The sequence below is a fragment of the Pelophylax lessonae genome (assembly GCF_965119305.1).
Source record: "Pelophylax lessonae genome assembly, chromosome: 4".
Lineage (NCBI taxonomy): Eukaryota > Metazoa > Chordata > Amphibia > Anura > Ranidae > Pelophylax > Pelophylax lessonae.
In genome coordinates, this window is record NC_138771.1 from 144,012,680 (window position 1) to 144,036,200 (window position 23,521).

The 23,521-nt window shown below is 47.8% G+C and overlaps 1 protein-coding gene across 1 annotated transcript in view; it reads right to left on the reverse strand.

Annotated features, from left to right (window-relative positions):
* The window catches only part of GOLGB1 (golgin B1), an 88,679-nt gene that overhangs the window by 10,102 nt on the left and 55,056 nt on the right, over positions 1-23,521 (reverse strand). Inside the window, exons 12-14 of the mRNA XM_082255274.1 lie at positions 21,945-22,076; positions 21,686-21,780; positions 4,894-5,019 (exon numbers count right to left, since the gene is read on the reverse strand). Of these exons, the coding sequence (XP_082111400.1) occupies positions 4,894-5,019; positions 21,686-21,780; positions 21,945-22,076 (353 nt within the window). The remainder of the gene's footprint in view (positions 1-4,893; positions 5,020-21,685; positions 21,781-21,944; positions 22,077-23,521) is intronic.

A 23,521-nucleotide genomic window follows, 5' to 3' on the forward strand; every position in this document is an offset into this window, starting at 1 on the left:
CCCGCAATTCCAGAATGTTGATCGGAAGGGAGGACTCCCCCTCCGACCAAGTACCCTGGGAGGACAGAACGCCCAGAACACCACCCCAGCCCGACAGGCTGGCATCCGTGGTGATCACCGTCCATGAAAACGGACGAAAAGAATTGCCCCCCGACACCCCCGGGGACTGTAGCCACCACAGAAGATCCCTTCTGGTGCGAGGCCTCAACGAGATCCGAAGATCCAGAGATTGTGGTCGCCTGTCCCACCTGGACAGGATCTTCGCCTGGAGACCCCTCGTGTGAAACTGGGCAAAGGGAATCGCCTCGAAGGCCAAGACCATCAAATCTAAACACCTCATGCCCGTCCGGAGGGATGAGCACGGAGCGTCCCGAAGGGACCTGACTTCATCCTGAAGTGTCTTGAGCTTGTCTTCCGGTAGGAAAACATTCGCCTGAACAGAGTCCAGGATCATTCCCAGATAGGGAAGACGAACCGACGGGCACAGCGTCGATTTTGGGAAGTTTATCGTCCAACCAAACTCCTGCAGAGTCTGCATCGTGACGGACAGGTCCTTCGCCAGACCCTGACTGGTTGCAGACCGAACCAGAATGTCGTCCAGATACCCCAGGATTGAGATACCCTGGGCTCTCAGTAAGGCCAGAACCGGTGCAAGCACCTTGGTGAAAACCCGCGGAGCCGAAGCGAGACCGAAGGGTAACGCCACGAATTGGTAATGATCCTCCGCAATGGCGAATCGAAGGTACCTCTGGTGACCCTCGAAAATGGGGATGTGTAGGTACGCATCCTTCAAGTCGATGGAGGCCATGAATTCTCCCGGAACTAGAGCAGCCACCACCGAGCGCAGGGATTCCATGCGGAACTTGCGAACCCGCACAAAGCGGTTCAGAGCTTTTAAGTCCAGAATTGGACGTACCTTGCCCTCCTTTCTGGGCACAGTGAACAGATTTGAATAAAACCCCCGAAATCTGTCCCGATGAGGCACCGGAACCACCACTCCCTGAGCCCGCAGGTCCTGCACCGCCAGGTGCAGATCCCGCAAACGCTCCGGAGACAGCTGAAGGTTTGAGGGAAAAAACCTGTTCGCCGGCCGAGATAGGAACTCGATCTTGTACCCGGACCGAACGATCTCCTGAACCCACCTGTCCCGAACGCGGGCCAGCCAGGGTTGAAGAAAACCGAGCAAACGTCCCCCCACCCCAGAACCGGGTGAGGGCGTCCCTTCAGACCGCATTGTTATGGGCAGCGGACCCGGACTGGCCGGACTTCTGCTTACCTGCCCACGGCTTTTTCTGGGAGCCTTGTCCTTTGAAGGGCTTGCCCTTATAGTGCGACCGAAAGGCACGAAAGGACCCCTGAGAGGGTCTAAACGAGGTATGCTTCTTACCGCGAACAAACTTAGACTTGTGAGTCTGGGGCAAAAGAGTGCTCTTACCCCCAGAAACACCCTTTATTAGTGAATCCAGGGAGACGCCAAAAAGGCGAGATCCCGTATATGGCAAATTGGATAAAGTTTTGCGAGAAGATTGGTCCACAGACCAACATTTCAGCCAAATCAAACGGCGTGTCAACACCGCCACGCTGTGCACACGTGCAGCCAAAGGAATTACATCTAATTCCGCATCACACAAATACATGACATCCTGATGAATCTGATCCACCATAGCCAACGTCGTCGGCGGGGCAGAATCAGTCACCAGGACGCGCCTGAGCACCTGCGTCCAATTCGCGACAGCCTGAGCTGCCATAAGGGAAGCAAAAATAACTTTTAGCATGGAACCGGTAACCGAGTAAGTATGGCGGGCAAGAGATTCCAGCCTCCTGTCCGTAGGGTCCCGGAACACCGGGGTATCCTCTGCTGGAATCGCAGTGGATTTATTCAAAACCGCCACCGTGTGATCCACCGGAGGTGGTACACACCAGCGTTCGTCAGTGGCAGGCGTGAAAGGATAACGCAGCTTAAACCTACTGGGCACAGCAAAAGGCTTTTTTAGATTGCGCCATTGTTCACTAACTGCGCGCTGAAAATCCTCAGTGCAAGGGAAAACCTGCGACGTTTTGCGTCTCCGCTGCGTCCCATAACAGGCCAGGACGGCAGGAGGACATGGTTCATCCTGCAAATGCAGCGTTTGTTTGATAGAAGCAACCAATTCATCCATGATTGCAAGCTCTTCAGATGAGCCAGGGGGAGAATCATCAACCCCTTCAACCTCTGCCTCCCCTTCCGACCCTGCAAAGTCCAGGGACGAACGGGACCCCGATAAGGGGACCCCAGCCATAGCAGCCCCATCACCATCGCCCTCTGAATCAGAGGAGATTGAAACTCTGGGCCGTTTAGTGGATTGAGCAGCCACAAGCATCTGTACCTGAGCAGCCAGGTTAGCCACAATGGTGGCCAAATCGCCCCCCTCAGGGGGAACAGCAGCAGCCCCTTGGCCTCCCAGCAAAGTGGGAGGAAATTTGCTTTCCTGAGAATCCATGCCCCCAGAAGTGTGCAGGAGAAAAAAAGGGTAACTGCCCCTTTAAAAGCGCGGCGAGCGCAGCCCACCGCTCACACACACCAGCACAAGCCGACCCCCACAGGGAAAATTACAAACTCAGGCAAGGAATACAGGAATAAAGAGAGTAAAAACCTGGAGAGATCACTGCTGCTGCTGTATCGATCGGTGTGCCCAGGGAAAAGGAAGTGATGCAATAGAAGCCGCCCCTACAAAATGGCGGCGCTTGGCGCCAAAAAACGCCGCTCCCAGCATACAGAAAAAACCCTCATATGCCTGCAGCTATTAATAAAATGGCGGACCGCAGCAGCGGCCGCCACATGTTGCACAAAACATGTACCACATCATGCCCTACAACATACAGCATGTCACACAGAGAATCACACAGTTTGTAACACAGAACAGTGTATAACAGCCCCCCTCCTTGCAGCCCACAGCAGCATCCAGACAGGGAGCCCAATAGTGTGAACAGACATGCAGGGTTACACAGTCCCAGACTGACACCCACTAAACAGACAGGTCCCCACACAGAGTACACTTACCTTCTGAATGGCGTGGGGAACCCGCACAAGCGATCAAGCCACTGCACATGGGACAGGGAGAGTCGCAGCCAGGACGCAGTAGAACTGCGGTGCGAAACCGCATGGCGTCCAGTGAGGTAGCCACCTCACCACAGCATCCCTGCAGCGAACAGGGATGGGTCATTCACATATGCCTGGAAAAATACCTGACTGAACGCTCGATGGCAGGCTGGGAAGCCACTGGCCCACAACCTGCGACCAGGCGGGCCAGCCCGAGACCCAGCCCGCACGATCCTCTTCATCAGAAGAACTAACTAATGCTGACAAAAGTAACAGCTAAGTAAAGAGAGAGAAAAAAACTCAAATAAAATCAAAAAGAAGATAAAGGCTGAGACAAAATGCCCCAGCACAGAAACAGCCAGCTAACTCCTGAAAGCTAGACAATGAAACTGAGGTATGGATACAGGAAGCAGGAGGGTATTGACTGAGGGGACCACCCCCTGGGGGTGGGATATGCTAAAAGCTTTAATATTGAAATATTCTGTTGCCTAGCTACTCCTACGGAGCAAAGGTCAATAACCCCATAGTGACGAATATGGAGAGGCGGCGACTGTCGGAGGACGTAAGAGAAAAAGGGTTTTAAGTGGCTTTGAACGTGGCATGGTTGTTGGTGCCAGATGGGCTGGTCTAAGTATTTCAAAAACTGCTGATCTACTGGGATTTTCACATACAACCATCTCTAGGGTTTACAGAGAATGGTCCAAAAAAGAGAAAATATCCAGCGAGCAACAGTTGTGTGGAGGAAAATGCCTTGTTAATGTCAGAGGAGAATGGGCAGACTGGTTGGAGATGATAGAAAGGCAATAGTAATTCAAATAACCACTCATTACAACCAAATATGCAGAATACCATCTCTGAACACACAACACATCGAACCTTGAAGCAGATCGCTTACAAAAGTGGCAACCAGTGTGGTCTTCTGCTGCTGTAGCCTAAGAACAGGAAACTGAGGCAACAATTCGCACAGGCTCACCAAAATCGGACTGTGGAAGATTGGAAAAACTGCCTGGTCTGATGCGTCACGATTTCAGCTGCGACATTCAGATGGTAGGGTAAGAATTTGGCGTAAACAACATGAGAACATGGATCCATCCTGCCTTGTATCAACTGTTGAGGCTGGTGGTGGTGAAATGGTATGGGGGATATTTTTACTTGCCACACTTTGGGCCCCTTAGTACCAATTGAGCATTGTTTAAATGCCACGACCTACCTGAGCATTGTTACTGACCATCTTCATCGCTTCATGACTACAGTGTACCCATCTTCTGATGGCTCCTTCCAGCAAGATATTGCAGCATTTCACATAGTTCAAATCATCTCAAACTGGTTTCTTGAACATGACAATGAGGTCACTGTACTCCAATGGCCTCCAAAGTCATTAGATCTCAATCCAATAGAGCACCTTTGGGATGTGGTGGACAGGACATTCACATCATGGATGTGCAGCCGACAAATCTGCAGCAACAGCATGATGCTTTCATGTCAATTTGGACCAAAATCTCTGAGAAATGTTTCCAATTTTTTTGCCACTAAGAATTAGGGCAGTTCTGAAGGCAAAAGGGGGTCCAACCTGGTACTAGCAAGGTGTACCTAATAAAGTGTCTGGTAAATAAATATATATAATAAAAGCCATCAAACAATCATCATAAAGCTACATAGCACAGTACCTAAAACCAATTGAGAGATTTAGATTAATAAAGCAGGGTACACTTTGTACTTAACACCCCTTAATCAAGACTACTTTAGACCACCACGATCTTACTTGTTCTGAGCACCATTCCCCTTAGATGGTCTAGGCCAGCTGTCTTACTCACCTGTTTATATTTTCTTCCAATTCCTGTATCCTGTCCTCTGCTCTTTGGCGTTCTTCCCTCAGCTGTTGCTCCAGGACTGACCTGACATGTTCATGCTCAGTACTCTGTTGCTTAAGTTCCTGATATCTAGGCAGAAAGAAAGGAATTTTTTAAACAAAAAAAAGGAGTGGCATTTCAGGGATTACTGTTATAGCACTGGGAGAAACACCTCTAAGTAATGCCAGTTTTAGGGTTCAGACTGTAATCATTTTACAAGTTAGTCTAGAGGTCACAGTTATTTTGAGACACAGTTTTACATTTGTTTTTTGAATTGGGTGACTCAGGCCAAAAACTAGCAGCGCTGATGCTGAAAACTGATGGTTTTGGAGCCAATCTGAAACCAGCAGACTGTATTCAGGGATGTGGAAAAAACAAAAACACAAATAGGTAATTTTTCATTGTGTGGCTGCTTGTAAAAACCCATATCACTACCTAAACTAAATAGAAAAAAAAAAAAAATGAAAAAACGTTAGCATATTTTTTTTTTGTTACCTGTAATAGCGGGTATAAAGAAAATTCTCCATTTATTAATCATTACAGAAACTGATGGTGCATTAAATGCTCAAAATAAGCGAAATAGAAAAGGGTAACAAATTTTAAAAGAGAAGTTCGGGAATGCAGAAAAATAAAAAAAACATACTCACCTAGCTGGCTGCAGCACTGATCCCAGCTGCAGCTGTCCCCCGCTAGCTCTACCCCAAGAACGAAGTGATCAAACACTACTGATCGCTCAAATCTCCCCCTCCGGTCTGAGCAGAGTGCGGTGACTGTTAGTCACCGGCTCTCTGCTCTGCCCCCTTCCAGCACTCACTGGAGCTCTGGGCTATGGAGGGGGTGGGAGAAGCTGGCTCAAGCTATCAGCAGCATGCTGAGAGGCTGAGTCAGCTGCTGGTCTAGGCATCTGGGTGGATCCCACTGTAAAATCTGGATCTTTCCCAAGCCTAGACCGGCTGAATGACGTCAGCCAACAGTGTGCATCAGCCCGCTGTCAGCTGAAAATGGGTCGCAGAAGTGCAACATAAACTGCACTCCTGTGATCCATGTGAGCAGTATATTCAAAAAATCTTTGGCTATACTTCGCCTTTAACATTTGATTTCCCAACCACCTAAATACGGTGTATTGTTTATTGGCACTGGGAGCTGTTCTTGAGTGGGATTTTCATGCCAAACATTAATTAACCACTTCAATACAGGGCAATTTCACCCCCTTCCTGCCCAGGCCAATTTTCAGCTTTTAGTGCTGTTGAATTTTGAATGACAATTGTGCGGTCATGCAACACTACCTACACCAAATTTATGTAATTTTCCCCCCACAAATAGAGCTTTCTTTTGGTGGTATTTGATCACCGCAAGTTTTTTTCTTTTTTGCTAAACAAATAAAAAAAAGATCGAAAAGTTTGAAAAAAAACAAAAAAAAAAACGTTTTTTTGTTTATGTTATACAGTTTTGGAAATAACGGAAATTTTTGTAAAATCTTACCGTAAAATTCCTTTCTCTGAGTCCTTGGACAGTCTCCGCCCACTCATTCAGTCTTCACCAATGGGTATTGACCTCTTATCCATAGGAGCAAGCTAGGCATAAGACTTGTTAAAAACAAAGTAATTTACATAGACACACCTATGGGGGCTGTCCCACTGGTCCAATACCCCCCTGCTATCAGCCATCCCAACTCAGTTTGGTAGCAAGCAGTTAAAGTCCAAAGAACCCAAATAGAGGGGCAGGGGCGGCGACTGTCAGAGGACTCCGAGAAAGGAATTTTACAGTAAGATTTTACAAAAATTCAGTTTTCTCTTACGTCCTCTGACAGTCGCCGCCCACTCATTCAGTCTTCACCAATGAGATGTCCCAAAGCAGTGTAGACATGAGGGGTGGGAAACGTAAGCATCACAAAAGGCAACGCAGCACCATCGTCAGAGAAAGGAACCTTACGTGAACAGAAAGGTATCCTCTGGGCAACAGAAAAGCTCAACTGGAGCAACAACCCAGGAAAGCAAATAAACAAGGGGGAAAACAACCCCAACAGCCAGGGACCTGCCAAAACCAGGGCCCCCTTAAGGCACTGCCGCACACAGAACTTTGCTGCCAAAGGAGGCATCTGCCGATGCCAGAACATCAAGTTTGTAGAACTTTGAAAAGGTGTGCACTGACGACCAAGTTGCAGCCTTGCACACCTGGACCACCGCCGAAGCCTGATGCCGGAAGGCCCAGGAGGCACTCACCGCTCTGGTAGAGTGCACCTTGACAGGGAAGGGTGGTACCCTTTCCTTAATAGAATAGGCCTGTACAATCGTCTGTCTGATCCATTTTGAAATGGTCGCCGCAGACGCAGCCATACCCTTCCAAAAGGATTCAGTGGACGACAGGTAAACCCTAATCGTCCTGACAACATCCAAGGAATGTAAGGCAAACTCCTTAGGATGTTTAGGATTCACACAAAGCGAAGGCAAAACAACGTCCTCATTAAGGTGAAAATCAGAAAACCACCTTTGGAAGGAAGGACTGGTTGCAATTCCGACACTCTGCGTGCAGAAGTGATCGCCACTAGAAAAGCAACCTTTTTTGACAGCAGAGGCAAAGAAATTTCCCTGATGTTTTCAAAGAGAGGACGTTTCAAAATGGACAGAACCAAGTTCAAGCCCCAAGGAGGTAGAGGCGCCCTCCGAGGAGGGGCCAAGTGACGCACAACTTGAATAAAAGGTGCGAATCAAAGAGTGAGACGCCAAGGGGCGCTGAAAAAGGACTGCCAGTGCAGACAGCTGGCCCTTAATCATGGTCAACGCCAGGCGCTGATCCACACCAGTTTGTAGGAAGGCCAACACCCTCGCCACTGAGTAGGAGCGAGGAGGGAAGCCTCTGGATTCACACCAGGCAAAATAAGCCTTCCAAGTACGGTAATAGATCTTACCGGACGAGGCTTTCCTAGCCTTGAGCAAAGTTGGAATGACCTCAGATGAGAGACCCCTGTCTCTCAGGACCTGGCTTTCAACAGCCATTCCGTTAAAGCCAGCGACTGTAAAGCAGGATGGAAGATCGGTCCCTGAGACAGTAGATCGTCCCGTAACGGTAGCCGCCATGGAGGCACGACGGCCAGTTGAATAAATGTCCACGTACCAGGACCGGCGCGGCCAGTCCGGGGCCACCAGAATCACCAACTTCGTTTCCGAGACCAACCTGTAAGGAACCTGGACAATAACTGAATCGGGGGGAAGGCATATATCAGACGATACTGGTGCCAAGGCACCACCAGTGCATCTGAGGCGTCTGCCAGAGGATCGTGCGTTCTTGCCACGAACCTTCCCGCCATGTTGTTTAGCCGGGACGCGAACAGATCCACATCCGGGGATCCCCATTTCGCACACAGCATTTGAAACACCTCCGGGTGCAGGGACCATTCCCCCTGGTCCAGGGTCTGGCGGCTCAGATAATCGGCCTGTCAGAAATCGCCGGGACGTGAGTCTCGGCCCAAGACAAAATACTTGTCACCTCCTGGGCCATCCGGGCACTCCTGGTGCCCCCTTGGTGATTGATGTAAGCCACCGCAGTGGCATTGTCCGTCTGCACCCGTACAGGGTGGCTCTGAAGACGATCCGACCAAAAGAGCAGGCACAGCCTAATCGCTCTCAATTCCAAGATGTTTATCGGTAGGGAGGATTCCTCCACCGACCAAGTGCCCTGGGCAGACAGGTTGCCCAGAACGCCACCCCAGCCCGACAGGCTGGCATCCGTGGTAATCACCATCCACAGCAACGGCCGGAAGGATTTCCCCTCCACCACGGCCGGGGACTGGAGCCACCACAGAAGATCCACTCTGGTTTGGCGACTCAGAGACACCCTCAGGTCCAAGGACTGAGGGAGCCTGACCCACCTGGCCAGTATCTCCGTCTGGAGAGACCGCGTGTGAAACTGTGCAAATGGTGCAAACGGTATCGCCTCTAAGGCCGACACCATCAACCCCAGGGACTGCATACAGGTCCTGAGCGACGAGGACTCGTTGTCCCTGAGGGACCTGACCTCGTCCTGCAGGGTCCGGAGCTTGTCCTCCGGCAGAAACACCTTCGCTTGGGCGGAGTCCAGGACCATCCCCAAATATGGGAGACAAACCGAAGGAGACAAAGTCGACTTCCAAACGTTGATGGCCCATCCGAACTCCTGGAGCGTCTGAACCGTAGTGGACAGATCGCGCAGCAGGCTCTGACTGGCACTCGACCTTAACAGGAGATCGTCCAGATATCCCAAAATCGCAATGCCCTGTGCCCGTAACAGGCCCAGAACAGGAGCCAGCACTTTGGTAAACACCCTTGGAGCTGAAGCGAGACCGATAGGTAACGCCACAAACTGATAGTGTTCCTCCGCGATAGCGAAGCTGAGGTACCTCTGATGACCCTCGAATATGGGCATGTGTAAATACCCATCCTTTAGGTCGAAAGAAGCCAGAAAATCTCCCGGACACAAGGAGGCCACCACCGAGCGGAGTGATTCCATGCGGAACTTCTGAACACGCACGAAGCGGTTGAGAGCTTTCAAGTCCAGAATCGGACACACCTTGCCCTCCTTTCTGGGCACAGTGAACAGATTCGAGTAAAACCCCCGAAATCTGTCCCGATGTGACACCGGGACGATAACCCCCCTGGGCGAGGAGATCCTGCACTGCCGATGAAGATCTTGCAACCAATCTGGGGTCAAATGAAGATTTGAGGGAAAGAATCTGTCCGCCGGTCGCGAAAGGAATTCGATCTTGTAACCTGATCAAATGAGACGAATGAGAAACGCAGACGTCCCCCCACCCCTGGAACGGGTGAGGGCGCCCCTTCAGGCAGTGACGGACTGGGCCGCCGCACCAGCCTGGACGGCTCTTGGCTTGCCCGCCCAGGGCTTTCTCTGGCCACCCTGGCCCTTGAAGGGTTTCCCCTTGTCCTGTGCCTTGAAGGCACAAAAGGACCCCTGATTTGGTTTAAAGGAAGGGTCCCGCTTACTGCGGAAGAACTTACCCCTAGTATTCTGGGGCAGCAGAGTGCTCTTGCCCCCAGTGACTCCTTTAACCAATTTGTCCAGGGATTCCCCAAAAAGATGAATCCCGCATAAGGGATGTCAGACACCGTCTTCCTGGAAGTCTGGTCAGCCGACCAGCTCTTTAACCAAATCAAGCGACGGTTAAGTACTGCGACACCAGACAGGCGTGCTGCTAATGGGGCCTCATCCCAGGCCACGTCACACAGATACATAACCGCTTGATGAATCTGGTCCCCCATCTCCAAGGTAGTAGGGGGGGCAGAATCAGCCACGAGGGTGCGCTTAAGCACCCTGGTCCAATCTGCCACCGATTGAGACACCATGACGGAGGCAAAAATAGGTTTCAGCATGGAACCCGCCACCATATAGGCATGGCGGGCAAGGGATTTCAGCCTCCTATCCGTAGGGTCCCTAAACACCGGAGAATCCTCGGTGGGTACCAGAGTGGCTCTGTTCAATCTGGACACAGTATGATCCACTTTAGGGGCCACAGACCAGCGAAAATAGTAGGAGACGCAAAGGGGTAACGGAATTGAAACCGTTTTGGCACCACAAAATTGCGCTTCAAATTGCGCCATTGTTCATTCACAGTTTCGTGAAATTCAGCGGGGCAAGGAAATACTTGCGCCGCCTTTCGGATCTGCGGGTACCAAAAGAGGACCGCTTGCCCGGAGGATTGGGCTCATCCTCTAAATGTAGTGTATCTTTTACAGCAGTAATCAGTGCGGCCATAGCTGCGCGTTCTTCGGCTGTCCCATGGGGGGAAATCATTCCCCTCCTCATCCTCCGCCTCCCCTTCAGATTGGGAAGAACGAGACCCTTCAAGGGGCACACTATCTACGGCAACCATGTCAGAATCGGAATCAGAAGAATGAGAAAGCCTAGGCCTTTTTCTAGTATCCCGTTCAGCCATCAAGAGATCCACTTTGGACGCTAAAGTCGCAAGTGCAGCAGTTAGAGCAGAAGATCCAGAGGAACCTGAATCATCCACCAAAGCTGGGGGAATTTGCTGTCCTGGGACTCCATAAGAAAAAAACTTTTTTTTTTTTTTCAAGGTACTGGCCCACCGCAGTTCACCGCTATGAAGGATTATGCTAATAGACCCCGCAAGCAGGAATAAAGCTGACAGCCAGAGGTATTCCCCACAAAAAACAGCAAAGACAGACCCCACAAGTGTTACCACGCTCCTCACGATCTCCTCTGCATGAGAAAGGAAGTGATGTCACCGCATGAGGCTGAACTAGGATTTTTGGCTAAGGGAAAATGGTTGCCTATAGAAAGCAATGGGAGGCTCCGGGAAAATGGCCGCCGACATGTGCACAGAAGAAACACAGTGCCACACACAAGATGGCGCCGGAAGGAGCCAAAATACACTACATACATTGCTGCAGAAGTGCCTACAGTGAAGCCAAGCAGCTGCCCACACCTAAAATGGCGGATCCGCGGTTTTTACCCCCGCAGCGGCCGCCGCACATGTCTGCACCCCAGCACACACAAAATAGTGGCACTCAGGGGAGGGACCCCCACAACCCCCCACATAGCGTCCCAACGCGGTAGAGCCCCCGCAGGGACCGGGAGTAAGGGACCCCCAAAAGCACAGACATCAGGGGATACCACAGACACATCAGACTGCCATCCCCAGACAGAGGCCCCACACAGAATGTACTTACCGTACCCGATGGCGTGGGCGCCTCTCATCGAAGGGAAGCCTCCCACCCCAGGTGGTGGGGGTGCCGTCAGCCAAAAACTCAGGACTCTAGCAACGCACGGAACCGCGGTTGAGACGTCCAAGCAAGGTGGCCACCTCGCGGCTTTCATCCCTGGAGGACAGGGACAGGTTGTTTGCGAGGCCAGGGCGTAAGCATAGCCTGCTAAGCGCTCGATGGCAAGCTGGGATTCCATAAGACCCTCTGTCCTGGAGGACCAGGACGACCAGTGCGACTCCCAGCTCCGCAACTCCGTCGTCATCCGAAGATCCGACTAACTAAATGCTGACAAATAAACAGCTAGTAGTGCAAAGAAAACACATTTGCAGAAAATAAAATCATAAAACAGAAGAAAGGCTGAGACATGTAGCCCCAGCACAGGGAAGCCCATCTTACTCCTAACTAGGCAGAAGACAAACTGAGTTGGGATGGCTGATAGCAGGGGGGTATTGGACCAGTGGGACAGCCCCCATAGGTGTGTCTATGTAAATTACTTTGTTTTTAACAAGTCTTATGCCTAGCTTGCTCCTATGGATAAGAGGTCAATACCCATTGGTGAAGACTGAATGAGTGGGCGGCGACTGTCAGAGGACTTAAGAGAAAAATATGTTTTTTCCTGCACTGATGAGCACTGATGAGACTGCACTGATGAGGAGGCACTGATGGGGTGGCACTGATGGGCACTACTGATATGCAGCATCGGTGGGCACTGATAGGCAGCACTGCTGGGCACTGATAGGCGGCATTGATGGGCACTGATAGGCGGCACTGATGGGCACTGATAGGCGGCACTGGTAGGCACTGATAGGCGGCACTGGTAGGCACTGACAGGTGGCACTGATGGGCACTGATAGGCAGCACTGGTGGGCAGTAATGGGCACTGGTGGGCGGCACTGATAGATGGCAATGATAGGCAGCACTGATGGGGAGGGCACTGGGGGGCTCCCTGAGCCCTGATTGCCATCCCTGGTGGCCATAGTGGGCATCCCTGGTGGTTCTAGTGACACCCCCCCCCCCAGGGTCTGCACTGGTAATCAATGATCCGATTACCAGTGCAGACCCCCCCTGTCAGGAGAGCCGCAGATCGGCGCTCCTTTACTCGTGCCTGCCAGGCACGTACTGAGGAAACCCGATCAACGGCTCTTCCTGTTTACTATGTGACCAGCCGTGATTGGACACGGCTGGTCACATGGTAAAGAGCCTACGTCAGTAGGCTCTTTACCGAGATCGGAGATGCGGTGAGTCAGACTGACACGCTGCATCACCGATCGCCGCTCTGTGCGCCCCCGCGCAGAGCGCATTATCCGTGTGCAAGTATGTATCGGTCAAGTAACCCTATCCATAAATCCTAACCGAGTACTAAAAAGTAAAGCTAAACTCAAATATAAAAATAAACACACTTTCCCTAATAACATTTCAACTAACAGTATGAATTTACAAAAATGTATTACATGTTATTTTTACATAAAACTGGTAAACGTATCTGTACTTATTTCCTTTATATCATCCCACTATAATCTCTTTTAGAACTTAACATTTAGCATGAAAGACTTGCATCAATTTGAGTCCTGGAATTATGTAGGTAACAGTAAGAGGGATCACAGAATGTGATGAGGGGACGCAGGCATCTGACACACTCTGGAGTATCGAGAAAGTGCAGGGCGTGCTCCGAGTTCCCATACAAAAAGCTCTAGTGATTCATACTGAAAGGGTGCTGGTGTGTAAGAGCCCGTCCTGGCTCAGAATACACAAGTAGGGGGGATAGAAGGATAAACCCCAGCACTCCTAAATGAGCCTGAGTATCAAGTTAGAAAAAGCAGCTTTAGTCCAGAAACATCCAGGCCATGCCCTGACATGTTTTGCCCCACCCACAGGGTGAAACCCATCGAGTATGTGGCCTGGACAGAGCTGGGCTGAAGCCGATTTTACTAGCTTGATACTCCGACTCATTTAGGAGTGCGGTGGTTTATCTTTATATCACCCAGAAGTATGTTAGAGATAAGGATTCTTCAGGTAGCTTTGTAATACAGTACAACTAACATTCTATAACAAGTACCAGACCAGGTAAGTATAACCTCTCTTATTTTGCACAAACTTTTGTGTTTTTTTCAGTGACACGTACACTTTTACTACAGTGTCTACCACAGAAAAGTCCCCAGGTAAGGCTGTGCTATCCGACAAAGTTCAGAGTCACAAGGTTGGCTGAACAGAAATATAAATCATTTGGCAAGTGAAAGGAATCACATATGTATTTCTAATATATAAAGAAAACCTGCAGTGGGATTCAGAGGTCTGCCCTTCTAAAAATACTGGCTAATTGGATATCTCTGAATTCAATACTTTCTGAGTCACCGTTTAGAGCAAGAATACAGATTCAAAATCCAGAGAAGTCAGAGCTCTTGGTCTTTATACTTGTTCCTGTGCCAATGGACGGAGCAGTCGGACTCTGGGGGCAAGCCCGCATGGTTTCCCCCATGGAAAGCGGCTTTCCGTGGGGACACCCAATGAAGAGGAAGGGCCTGGAGCACTAGCGGGGGTCTCCAAAAGAGGAGGATCGGGGCTGCTCTGTGCAAAACCATTGCACAGAGCAGGTTAAGTATAGGCGTGTTTTTTATTTAAAAAAACAAATGTTTACAATCATAAGCTTCATCTCTTATCCCCTGCAGCCACACCCTTCACAGTGATGTACAGGTCTAGTCACAAGAAGGTATGGCAGAATGCAGATCAGTATAGATTTACTAAACTCGAGTAAAGATTTAAAAAAAGACAAACAGGTAGCGCTTGAGCTGCTATTTAAAACATATGTGCAGGAACCAGTGGTTACTTTAACCACTTCAATACCGAGTCATAGTAATATGACGTCGGCATCATGGCTTTAGCGATCCGGGCCGCCGTCATATGACGTCGGCCCGTTCTAGCTGCCAGTGCGCGCCCCCTGCGGCGCGCAGCGGCACGATCAGGGATGAGGCTCGTCCCTCGGACATAGCCCATCCCTGATCAAGGTAAACAGCCAATAGAAATTGGCTGTTTACCACGTGATCGGCTGTGTCAATCACAGCCGATCACATGAGCGGCTCAAGCACGAGCCGCTCGTTCTCTCTGCAATGCGCGCCCCCGGGGGCGCGCAGAGCAGCGATCGGGGACGAGGCTCGTCCCTTGGACAGAGCCAATCCCCGATCTTGGTAAAGAGCCAATGAAATTGGCTCTTTACCACGTGACCGGCTGTGTCCAATCACAGCCGGTCACAAATGTCAACAAACATGAGGGTAACTCACTGTTACCAGGCTCTTCTCCTCACACACCGATCCAGTGTGAGGAGATCAGCAAACAGTGAGTTACCAGTGAGAGTATTGTCACTATTACTGTGCCCTGATTGCCCCCATCAAATAAAGAGGACCTGTCACCAGAGTACTGTCACCTGCCCATCTAAGTACCTGTCACCTGTCCATCTGAGTACCTGTCACCTGCCCATCAGCGTACCCGAGTACCTTTTCCCTGCCCATCAGGGTACCCGAGTACCTGTCACCTACCCATCAGGGTACCCGAGTACCTGTCACCTACCCATCAGGGTACCCGAGTACCTTCCACCTACCCATCAGAGTACCCGAGTACCTTCCAACTGCTCATCAGAGTACCTGACGCCTGAAGTACCCGAGTACTTGCCGCCTGCTCATCAGTACCCATCAGTACTCATCAGTACCTATCAGTATCAGTACTGATCATCAGTACCCATCAGTAACACCTATCAGAATCAGTACTACTCATCAGTACCTATCACCTGCTTGTCACCTGCCCATCAGAGTACCCGAGTACCTGTCACCTGCCTATTGGAGTACCCGAGTACCTGCCACCTGCTCATCAGTACCTGTCACCTGCCCAGCAAAGTACCCGATTACCTGTCACCCTTCATACAGCCACCATGTCAAAGTCCAAAAGGGTTTTCACTGCCGAAGAGGCCTGTCAAATAATATCCATGATGAGTGAGAGCAGCGGGGAGCTCTCACCTTCCAACGCTGAAACAATTTCTGAATCCGGTTCAGAATTTGAGCCCTTTGAAGGTTTTACATCCGGCACTGAATCGGAGGAGGAAGAAGTTCGGCCTAAAAGACGCCGCACTGAAAATCAGGCAGACACCAGCAGCGCCAATGGCCAATCGGCAAACGCCAACGGCGCTGGACCCCAGGAGGAAATGCCCAGTACAAGCACTGGGATTTCACAACAGCCCCAAAGAAGAAGAGCCCAAATGCAGCTTCCGGATGCCTTGGCAAACCCATTGTGGCTGCCTTCTAGCTCTGGGTCAGCTACAATCCCCCCCTTCACAGCACAGCCAGGTTTGCAGGTCAACACCGAAAATGTTATTCTGATTGATTTTTTAAATTTATTTTTCCCTTTGGAGTTCCTTCAAAACATTGTGGACCAAACAAATCTTTTTGCCCAACAGTTTATCGAGAACAAACCCACCTCATATCATTCCCGTCCTTTTGAATGGAGAACCCTAACAGTAGAAGAGTTCAAAGTGTTTTTGGGCCTTACAATCAATATGGGGGTTACAAAAAAAATGAGCTGCATTCTTATTGGTCCACCAAACCCATCCACCACATGCCAATTTATTCATCAGTCATGCCCAGGTCCCGCTATGATGCTATAATGCGCTTCCTGCATTTCAACGATAATTCCCAGTGCTCTCCCCGAGATGATCCCAATTACGATAAACTCTACAAAATTCGCCCCCTAATTGATTACTTTTCTGGACGGTTCCCCGAAGTCTATGTCCCTGACCAAAAGATCGCCGTGGACGAATCACTGGTCCACTTCACAGGCCAGCTGGCATTTAAGCAGTATATTCCCAGCAAGAGGGCTAGGTACGGCTTAAAACTAAACAAGCTCTGCGAAAGCAAAACGGGATATGTGTACGCCTTTCGCGTGTACGAAGGCAGAGACTCCGAGCTCCAGCCCCCTGAGTGCCCAACGTACATGGGAGTAAGTGGGAAGATTGTCTGGGACCTAGCCTTCCCATTGCTGCAAAAGGGGTACCATATTTATATGGACAACTATTATACCAGTTTGCCCCTTTTCCGCCACCTGTACCTGAAGAAAACCTTGGCCTGCGGTACAGTAAGAAAAAACCGGAAGGGCTTCCCGCAGAGTCTTATCACCACTCAATTACGAATTGGGGAATCCGCAAGCCTTAGGAACGAGGAAGTAATGGCTTTGAAGTGGAGGGATAGTAAGGACGTTTACCTCATGTCCACCATCCACGATGACTCCTCAGTGGAAATTCGAAGACGACACGGTTCCGTTCAAAAGCCTGCTTGTATCCACGAGTACAATAAGTACATGGAGGGGGGTGGATTTAAACGATTAAATGCTGCAGCCCTATCTCCCAACACGAAAGACCCTCTTTTGGTACAAAAAGGTTGCAGTGTACTTTTTCCATTTGGCCATGTACAAAGCCTTTGTCACCTATAAAAAGTCCACAACAACACCAATCCCCTTCCTCCAGTTTATTGAAGACATTGCCACTGCCCTCATTTACCAGCAAGGATCCCCCCCAGAAATCATTCGTTCGGATTGTGTCAGCAGACTTCATGAGCGCCATTTCCCTTTCCATATCCCACCATCAGAAACCGGAAGAAGACGCCAAAAAAGGTGTCGGATGTTTAGCAAAAGAGGAATTAGGAAAGACACCAGTTTCCATTGTACCGATTGTCCCTCCCAACCTGGCCTTTGCATTGGAGAATGCTTCAAAATATATCACACTGCCCTAAACTTTTAGCCCATATTTCACTGCTGAATATTTTCCTGCTGCCTCAACCAACCATATCACTGCCTTCCTTGTGAACCGACCCTGGCCTGTATATCGACTATGTCTCTGCCTGCCGTCTGCATTGTTTATCCGCCATGTTTCTGCCTTTCAAGTGAACTGACCCTGGACTGTTTATCGATTTTGCCTTAGCCTACCGTCTATTTCTGCCTTTTACCTGCACTGACCTTGGCCTGTTACGACCATGTTTTTTGCCTGCCACTTAGACTGATCCTTCGCCCTGCTACTGTAGTAGTGGAATTCAAAATGACACAGGGGTCTCACTTTTGTGAGGGGCTTCAGAATATAGTGTTCTGATATGAGAAAACCAGTTTTTGGATTTCTCTGGGTTTGTAAACTCAGAACAGGGTCTGGAGTCCGGAGGCTTCAAAGCGATTTGGGTGGGAGAAGCCTCTACCCCTGTCCCCATTCTTTCCCGACTGAGGCCCTAAGCTTGATGGTCCTGCCTGCTGCCTGGACCAATACTTTGGCTGTGCTGATCATATCCCTGCCTGCACTGACCCAGGACTTTTTATGGAACATGTGCCTGTTGCCTGGACCAATACTTGGGCTGTACTGACCATATCTCTGCCTGCTGCCTGTACTAATTATGGACAGTATTCCTGCCTGCTGCATGGACAATCCTTTTTCTGCTGCTGACCTGCCTGCTACCTGGACCAATGCTTTGGCTGTGCTGACAATATCTGTGCCTGCTGCCTGTACTGACTATGGACAGTATTCCTGCCTGCTGCCTGGACAATCCTTTCACTGTCGCTGTCTACGTTCCTGCCTGCTGCCTGAACCACTGCACTGCTAAAACCACAGGTATTTTTTTGTTTATCCTTTGCTCAGCAGAATGTATTTTGGTATGTATTATGCTATGTGTTAGGGGCCTTCAACAATGTGATAGGTTGTCAGGAATTTATGTGTGTGATTTATGTTCCTAGCCACTTGCCAACCGGCCAATGTATATATACGTTCTCGGTTTAAACCTAAAAACCGGTGTTATGGCAGCAGATAGCTGCCATAACCCTGGTATTTTTTTAAACGGTGGACAGTTGGCTTTCCGATAAGGGTGGTCCCAGCGGCGGATTCGCCGCGGGATCACCCTTCCGGGATGGCGGAAGAGGCGACCCCCCCCCCTCCCGCCGCGTCCCGGTCCTTTTCCCCGCTTACCGGACCCGCCGGCAGCGGGAAAACGATCCGGTACCGGGTCCTCATGGACAGGATGTTGAGTGAGGGCAAGCTTGCCCTCACTCGACTCTATGGTCTTGGAGGACCGGACCTACGGCAAACGTTGTTGCCTAGCAACCAGTTTAAAAGGTCCCTTTTTTTTTCATTTTATTTTTTTTTTTTCTATCTTTTAGTGTACTTGTGAGATCTAAGGACTTTTTGACAACAGATCTTACAAAAAAGAGGTCCTGTCGTGCCTATTTCTATTACAAGAAATGTTTACATTCCTTGTAATAGAAATAAAAATGATCAATTTTTTTTTTTTTTTTTTAAACGGTGTAAAAATAAAAAATAATAAATAAAATAAATAGTAAAAAAAAAAAAAAAAAAAAAAAATTAAAGCACCCTGTCCCCGTTAGCTCGCGCGCAGAAGCGGACGCATACGGAAACCCCGCCCACATATGTAAACGGTGTTCAAACCACACATGTGAGGTATCGCCGCGATCGTTAGAGCAAGAGCAATAATTTGAGCCCTAGACCTCATCTGTAACTCTAAGATTGCAACCTGTAGAAATTTTTAAAATGTCGCCTATGGGGATTTTTAAGTACCAAAGTTTGTCGCCATTCCGTGAGCGTGCGCAATTTTGAAGCATGACATGTTGGGTATCTATTTACTCGGCATAACATTATCTTTCACATTATGGAAAAAAATTGGGCTAACTTTACTGGTTTCTTATTTTTTTTATTAAAAAAAGTGAATTTTTAAAAAAAAAATTGCGTTTGCGCAAATACGGTGTGATAAAAAATATTGCAATAATCTCTATTTTATTCTCTAGGGTCTCTGCTAAAAAAAAATAATGTTTGGGGGTTCTAAGTAGTTTTCTAGTAAAAACAACTGATTTTAGCTTGTAAACACCAAATGTCAAAAATAGGCCTAGGCAAGTGGCTAGGATGCATGATAGTGCTCCTTGGATGTTGGGTCCTTCTATATGGCTAGGCTGTGAAAAAGTCTCACACATGTGGTATTGCCATACTCAGGAGGAGTGGCAGAATGTATTTTGGGGTGTCATTTTTGCTGTATACATGCTATGTGTTAGGAATATCCAATAAATCGACAACTTTGTGTAAAAAAAAAAAAAAGGTTTTAATTTTTTTCCCACATTTTCCAAAAACTTGTGGAAAAAAATGACACGTTCAAAAGACCCATAATGCCTCATAGAATATATGTTGGAGTGTTTGCTTTCCAAAATGGGGTCATTTTGTGGGCGTTTCCATTGTCTTGGTGCTCTAGGGCCTTCAGAAGTGTGATAGGTAGTTCGAAAATGATGTGTGTAATTTATGCTCCTAGAACGCCTGAAGGTGCTTCTTGAAAGTGGAGTCTCTTTATGTGGCCAGGCTGTGTAAAAGTCTCACACATGTGGTATCGCCATACTCAGGAGGAGTAGCAGAATGTATTTTGGGGTGTAATTTTTGCTATTTACATGCTATGTGTTAGAAATATCCTATAAATTGACAACTTTGTGTAAAAAAAAAAAAAAGGTTTTCATTTGTTTCCCACATTTTCCAAAAACTTGTGGAAAAAAAATGACACGTTCAAACGACCCATAATGCCTCATAGAATATACGTTGGAGTGTTTGCTTTCCAAAATGGGGTCATTTTGTGGACTTTTCCATTGTATTGGTGCTCTAGGGCCTTGAAAATTGTGATAGGTAGTAAGAAAGTTTTATGTGTATTTATGCTCCTAGAACGCCTGAAGGTGCTTCTTGGACGTGGAGTCTCTTTTTGTGGCCAGGCTGTGTAAAAGTCTCACACATGTGGTATCGCCATACTCGGAAGGAGTAGCAGAATGTATTTTTGGGTGTAATTTTTGCTGTGTACATGCTATGTGTTAGAAATAGCTTATAAATTGACAACTTTGTGGGAAAAAAATTTTTTTTTCTTAATTTTCCCAAGAATTGTGGGAAAAAAATACAACTTCAAAAAACCCACCATGCCTCTTACTAAATACCTTGGACTGTCTACTTTACAAAAAGGGGTCATTTGGGCGGTATTTGTACTGTCCTGACATTTCAGGGCCTCAAGAAAGGAGATAGGCAGTCAGTACATCTGGTGTGATCAATTTTCAGTAATTGGTACCATAGCTTCTAGACTCAATAACTTTCACACAGACTAAATAATATACACTAATTTGGGTTAATTTTACCAGAGACATGTAGTAGTATACATTTTGGCCCAAATGTATGAAGAAAAATAAATTTTTTGCAAAATTTTATAATTGAAACTAAAAAAAGTGTTTTTTTTTTTTCAAAATTTTTGCATTTTTTTTTGCTTATATCACGAAAAAAAAAACCCCCAGTTGTGATCAAATACCACCAAAAGAAAGCTCTATTTGTGTAAAAAAAAAATGATAAAAATTTTGTTTGGTTACAGTGTAGCATGACTAAGCAATTGTCATTCAAAGTGTGAGAGTGCTGAAAGCTGAAAATTGGTCTGGGCAGGAAGGGGGTCTAACTGCTCTGTATGGAAGTGGTTAAGGAACTTGTTTAAAGAGCAGACCTAAAATAATACATAATAGGAATAGTTACAATATCACAAAGAGGGTATTTATTAGTAGCTGTAAGTCCCGGTTCACATTTGTGCGATGCGGGAACGCTGCGAATATACAGCGTGTTCCCGCATCGCATCCGCACCCCTGGCAGTTCACACTGCCATATGCGATATGCAGGGGGTGTCAATTAAATGTTAACGACACCCCCAGGTCAGATCGCATATCACAGTGCGATCTGAAAGTTCGCATAGAATCGGATCGCACTAGTGTGAACCACCATGCAATCCGATTCTGCTGCAGACCAAAAAAAGGGTCCTGTGCTTGTTGGGTGCGATTGCGGTGCGAATTCAGCTATACAAACTGTATGGCTGAATTTGCACCGCACAGAGATCGCATGTAATTTTAGGAGCAGTGTGCTCCCGAATTACATGCGATCGCTGTGATCGCACAAATGTGAACCGGCACTAAAGCTTAATAAGGCTGTCACGGGGCAAAGAACAGACATAACTAACCTTTGCTGAAGCTCCATGAGTTGCTGATCGGCTTCAGTTTGGGGTTCTTTCTTTTCTTGTGGGGCTCCAGGTGCAGAATCACTGAGTAAAGTATCCTGTAGAAAGAATCACAATTTTAAATTATGGACAGAAATGTACTTGTAATAAAAAAGAAGAGCCAACTACAAAACACAAACTATTTACTTAACTACTGTCTTTTTTGTAATATTTCTGCCACATCCAGCTTTAATAATAAATGGGTAGCTGCATCTATTCTTACCGAACTTTTAGGATGCATTTCATGTAGCTGTCGCTCAAAGGATGAACACTGGTTGATAGCATCTCTTAGGTTTTGGTTGCTATCATGCAGCTGGAGAGATAAAGAAGTTTTCTCTTCGAATATCTGAGAAAGCTGAAGAAATACAATTAGATGAAGTTAACACTGAACTGTTAACATCTAAAGAATGCTATGCAATGCAGCTGAATAATTAATTTTCTAGCACTGGGATAATATTAAATTCCCTTCAACCCCTCTCCATCTAATTGACAGGACTAAAAAAAAAAAAACCTCCCTAAACCCTTATTTTAACTTATCTTAGGGTGCGGTCATGTGATCATCCCTCTCAACATCCTCCACTGTCTGGGATTCAGAGGTGGCCTCTCAAAATCCAAAAGAAATCCTACGTTGGGGACTGAATAGTGAGGATTAACATGCAGCACTGGACTAGCAGCCCTAGCAATTGAGAATGGCATCAATGAGGGGCCTGGATGGGGGACTCAGGTGAGTATATTCGGCTTAAGTTCACCTTTTTGAAAAAAATAAATGCACGTTTTTGTTCTTTAGTGGATCGCGGGTGCAATGTCAGGCTCCTGCACACACTGCCTGCAGCTCTGCTACTCGTACCTCCGTTCAGGCTTTCTGTTACAGAGCTGTAGCCAGTGTCAATGGACTATGAGCCTGTTGATCAGCATACTCATGGTCTATTGAGAACTACAAGCTGTCTGCCCCAGTGGATGACAGGACTCGACGTGGCTGTGCTTGCGCAGCCCTGCACAGTCGCTTCTGTTTTTTTTTTAAAAAATGTGACAGCGGGTGTGGAAGTGGATTCCCCTTCTGCTGTCACAGGTAGAGGGGGAGTTGGTGTGTGGGGGGCAGGCCTGGAGCATGTTACATCCGAAAAATGTTTTTTTTTTTCCTTTTCCCATTGCTTCTTACTCTGTTTTTTTTTTCTTTCAATTTTATCTGACCTGCATTGATTGGCCTTGTTATTTATTTATATGTGCTCCTATGTGGGGTCAGCGCCGGTCTCTGACCTTTACATATTTTTGTCTATAAAGTAAGTGATATGATTTTTTTTTATACTTGTAATAGTGTTGTTATAGGTTGGATTAGTTATCTACTTGCTCAGTATTTTGTTTCCATGTTTTTGCTTCTTGTTTTTATGAAAATCTTTATAATTCAGGTTGAACCCAAGATCTTCTGCTCTCTAGCTCCCTTGTCTCCTCCTCCCATGCTAGTTTCCAGGACTTCCCCAGAGCCTCTCCCATCCTCTGGAACTCACTACCCCAATCTGTTTGGTTATCTCCTACTCTGTCCACTTTTAGGCGATCCCTGAAAACTCATCTCTTCAGGGAGGCCTATCCTGCCTCCAGCTAACAACCAAATCTACTTCCCTTATAAATTCATTCCTCACAGATACTACCTTTTGTTTCATCAGCCCCTCCCTCTTAGATTATAATCTCACAGGAACAGGGCCTTTTTAACCCTCTTGTATTGAATTGTATTGCCTCCCCTTATAATGTAAAGCGCTGCACAAACTGTTAGCGCTATATAAATCCTGTATAATAATAATAATA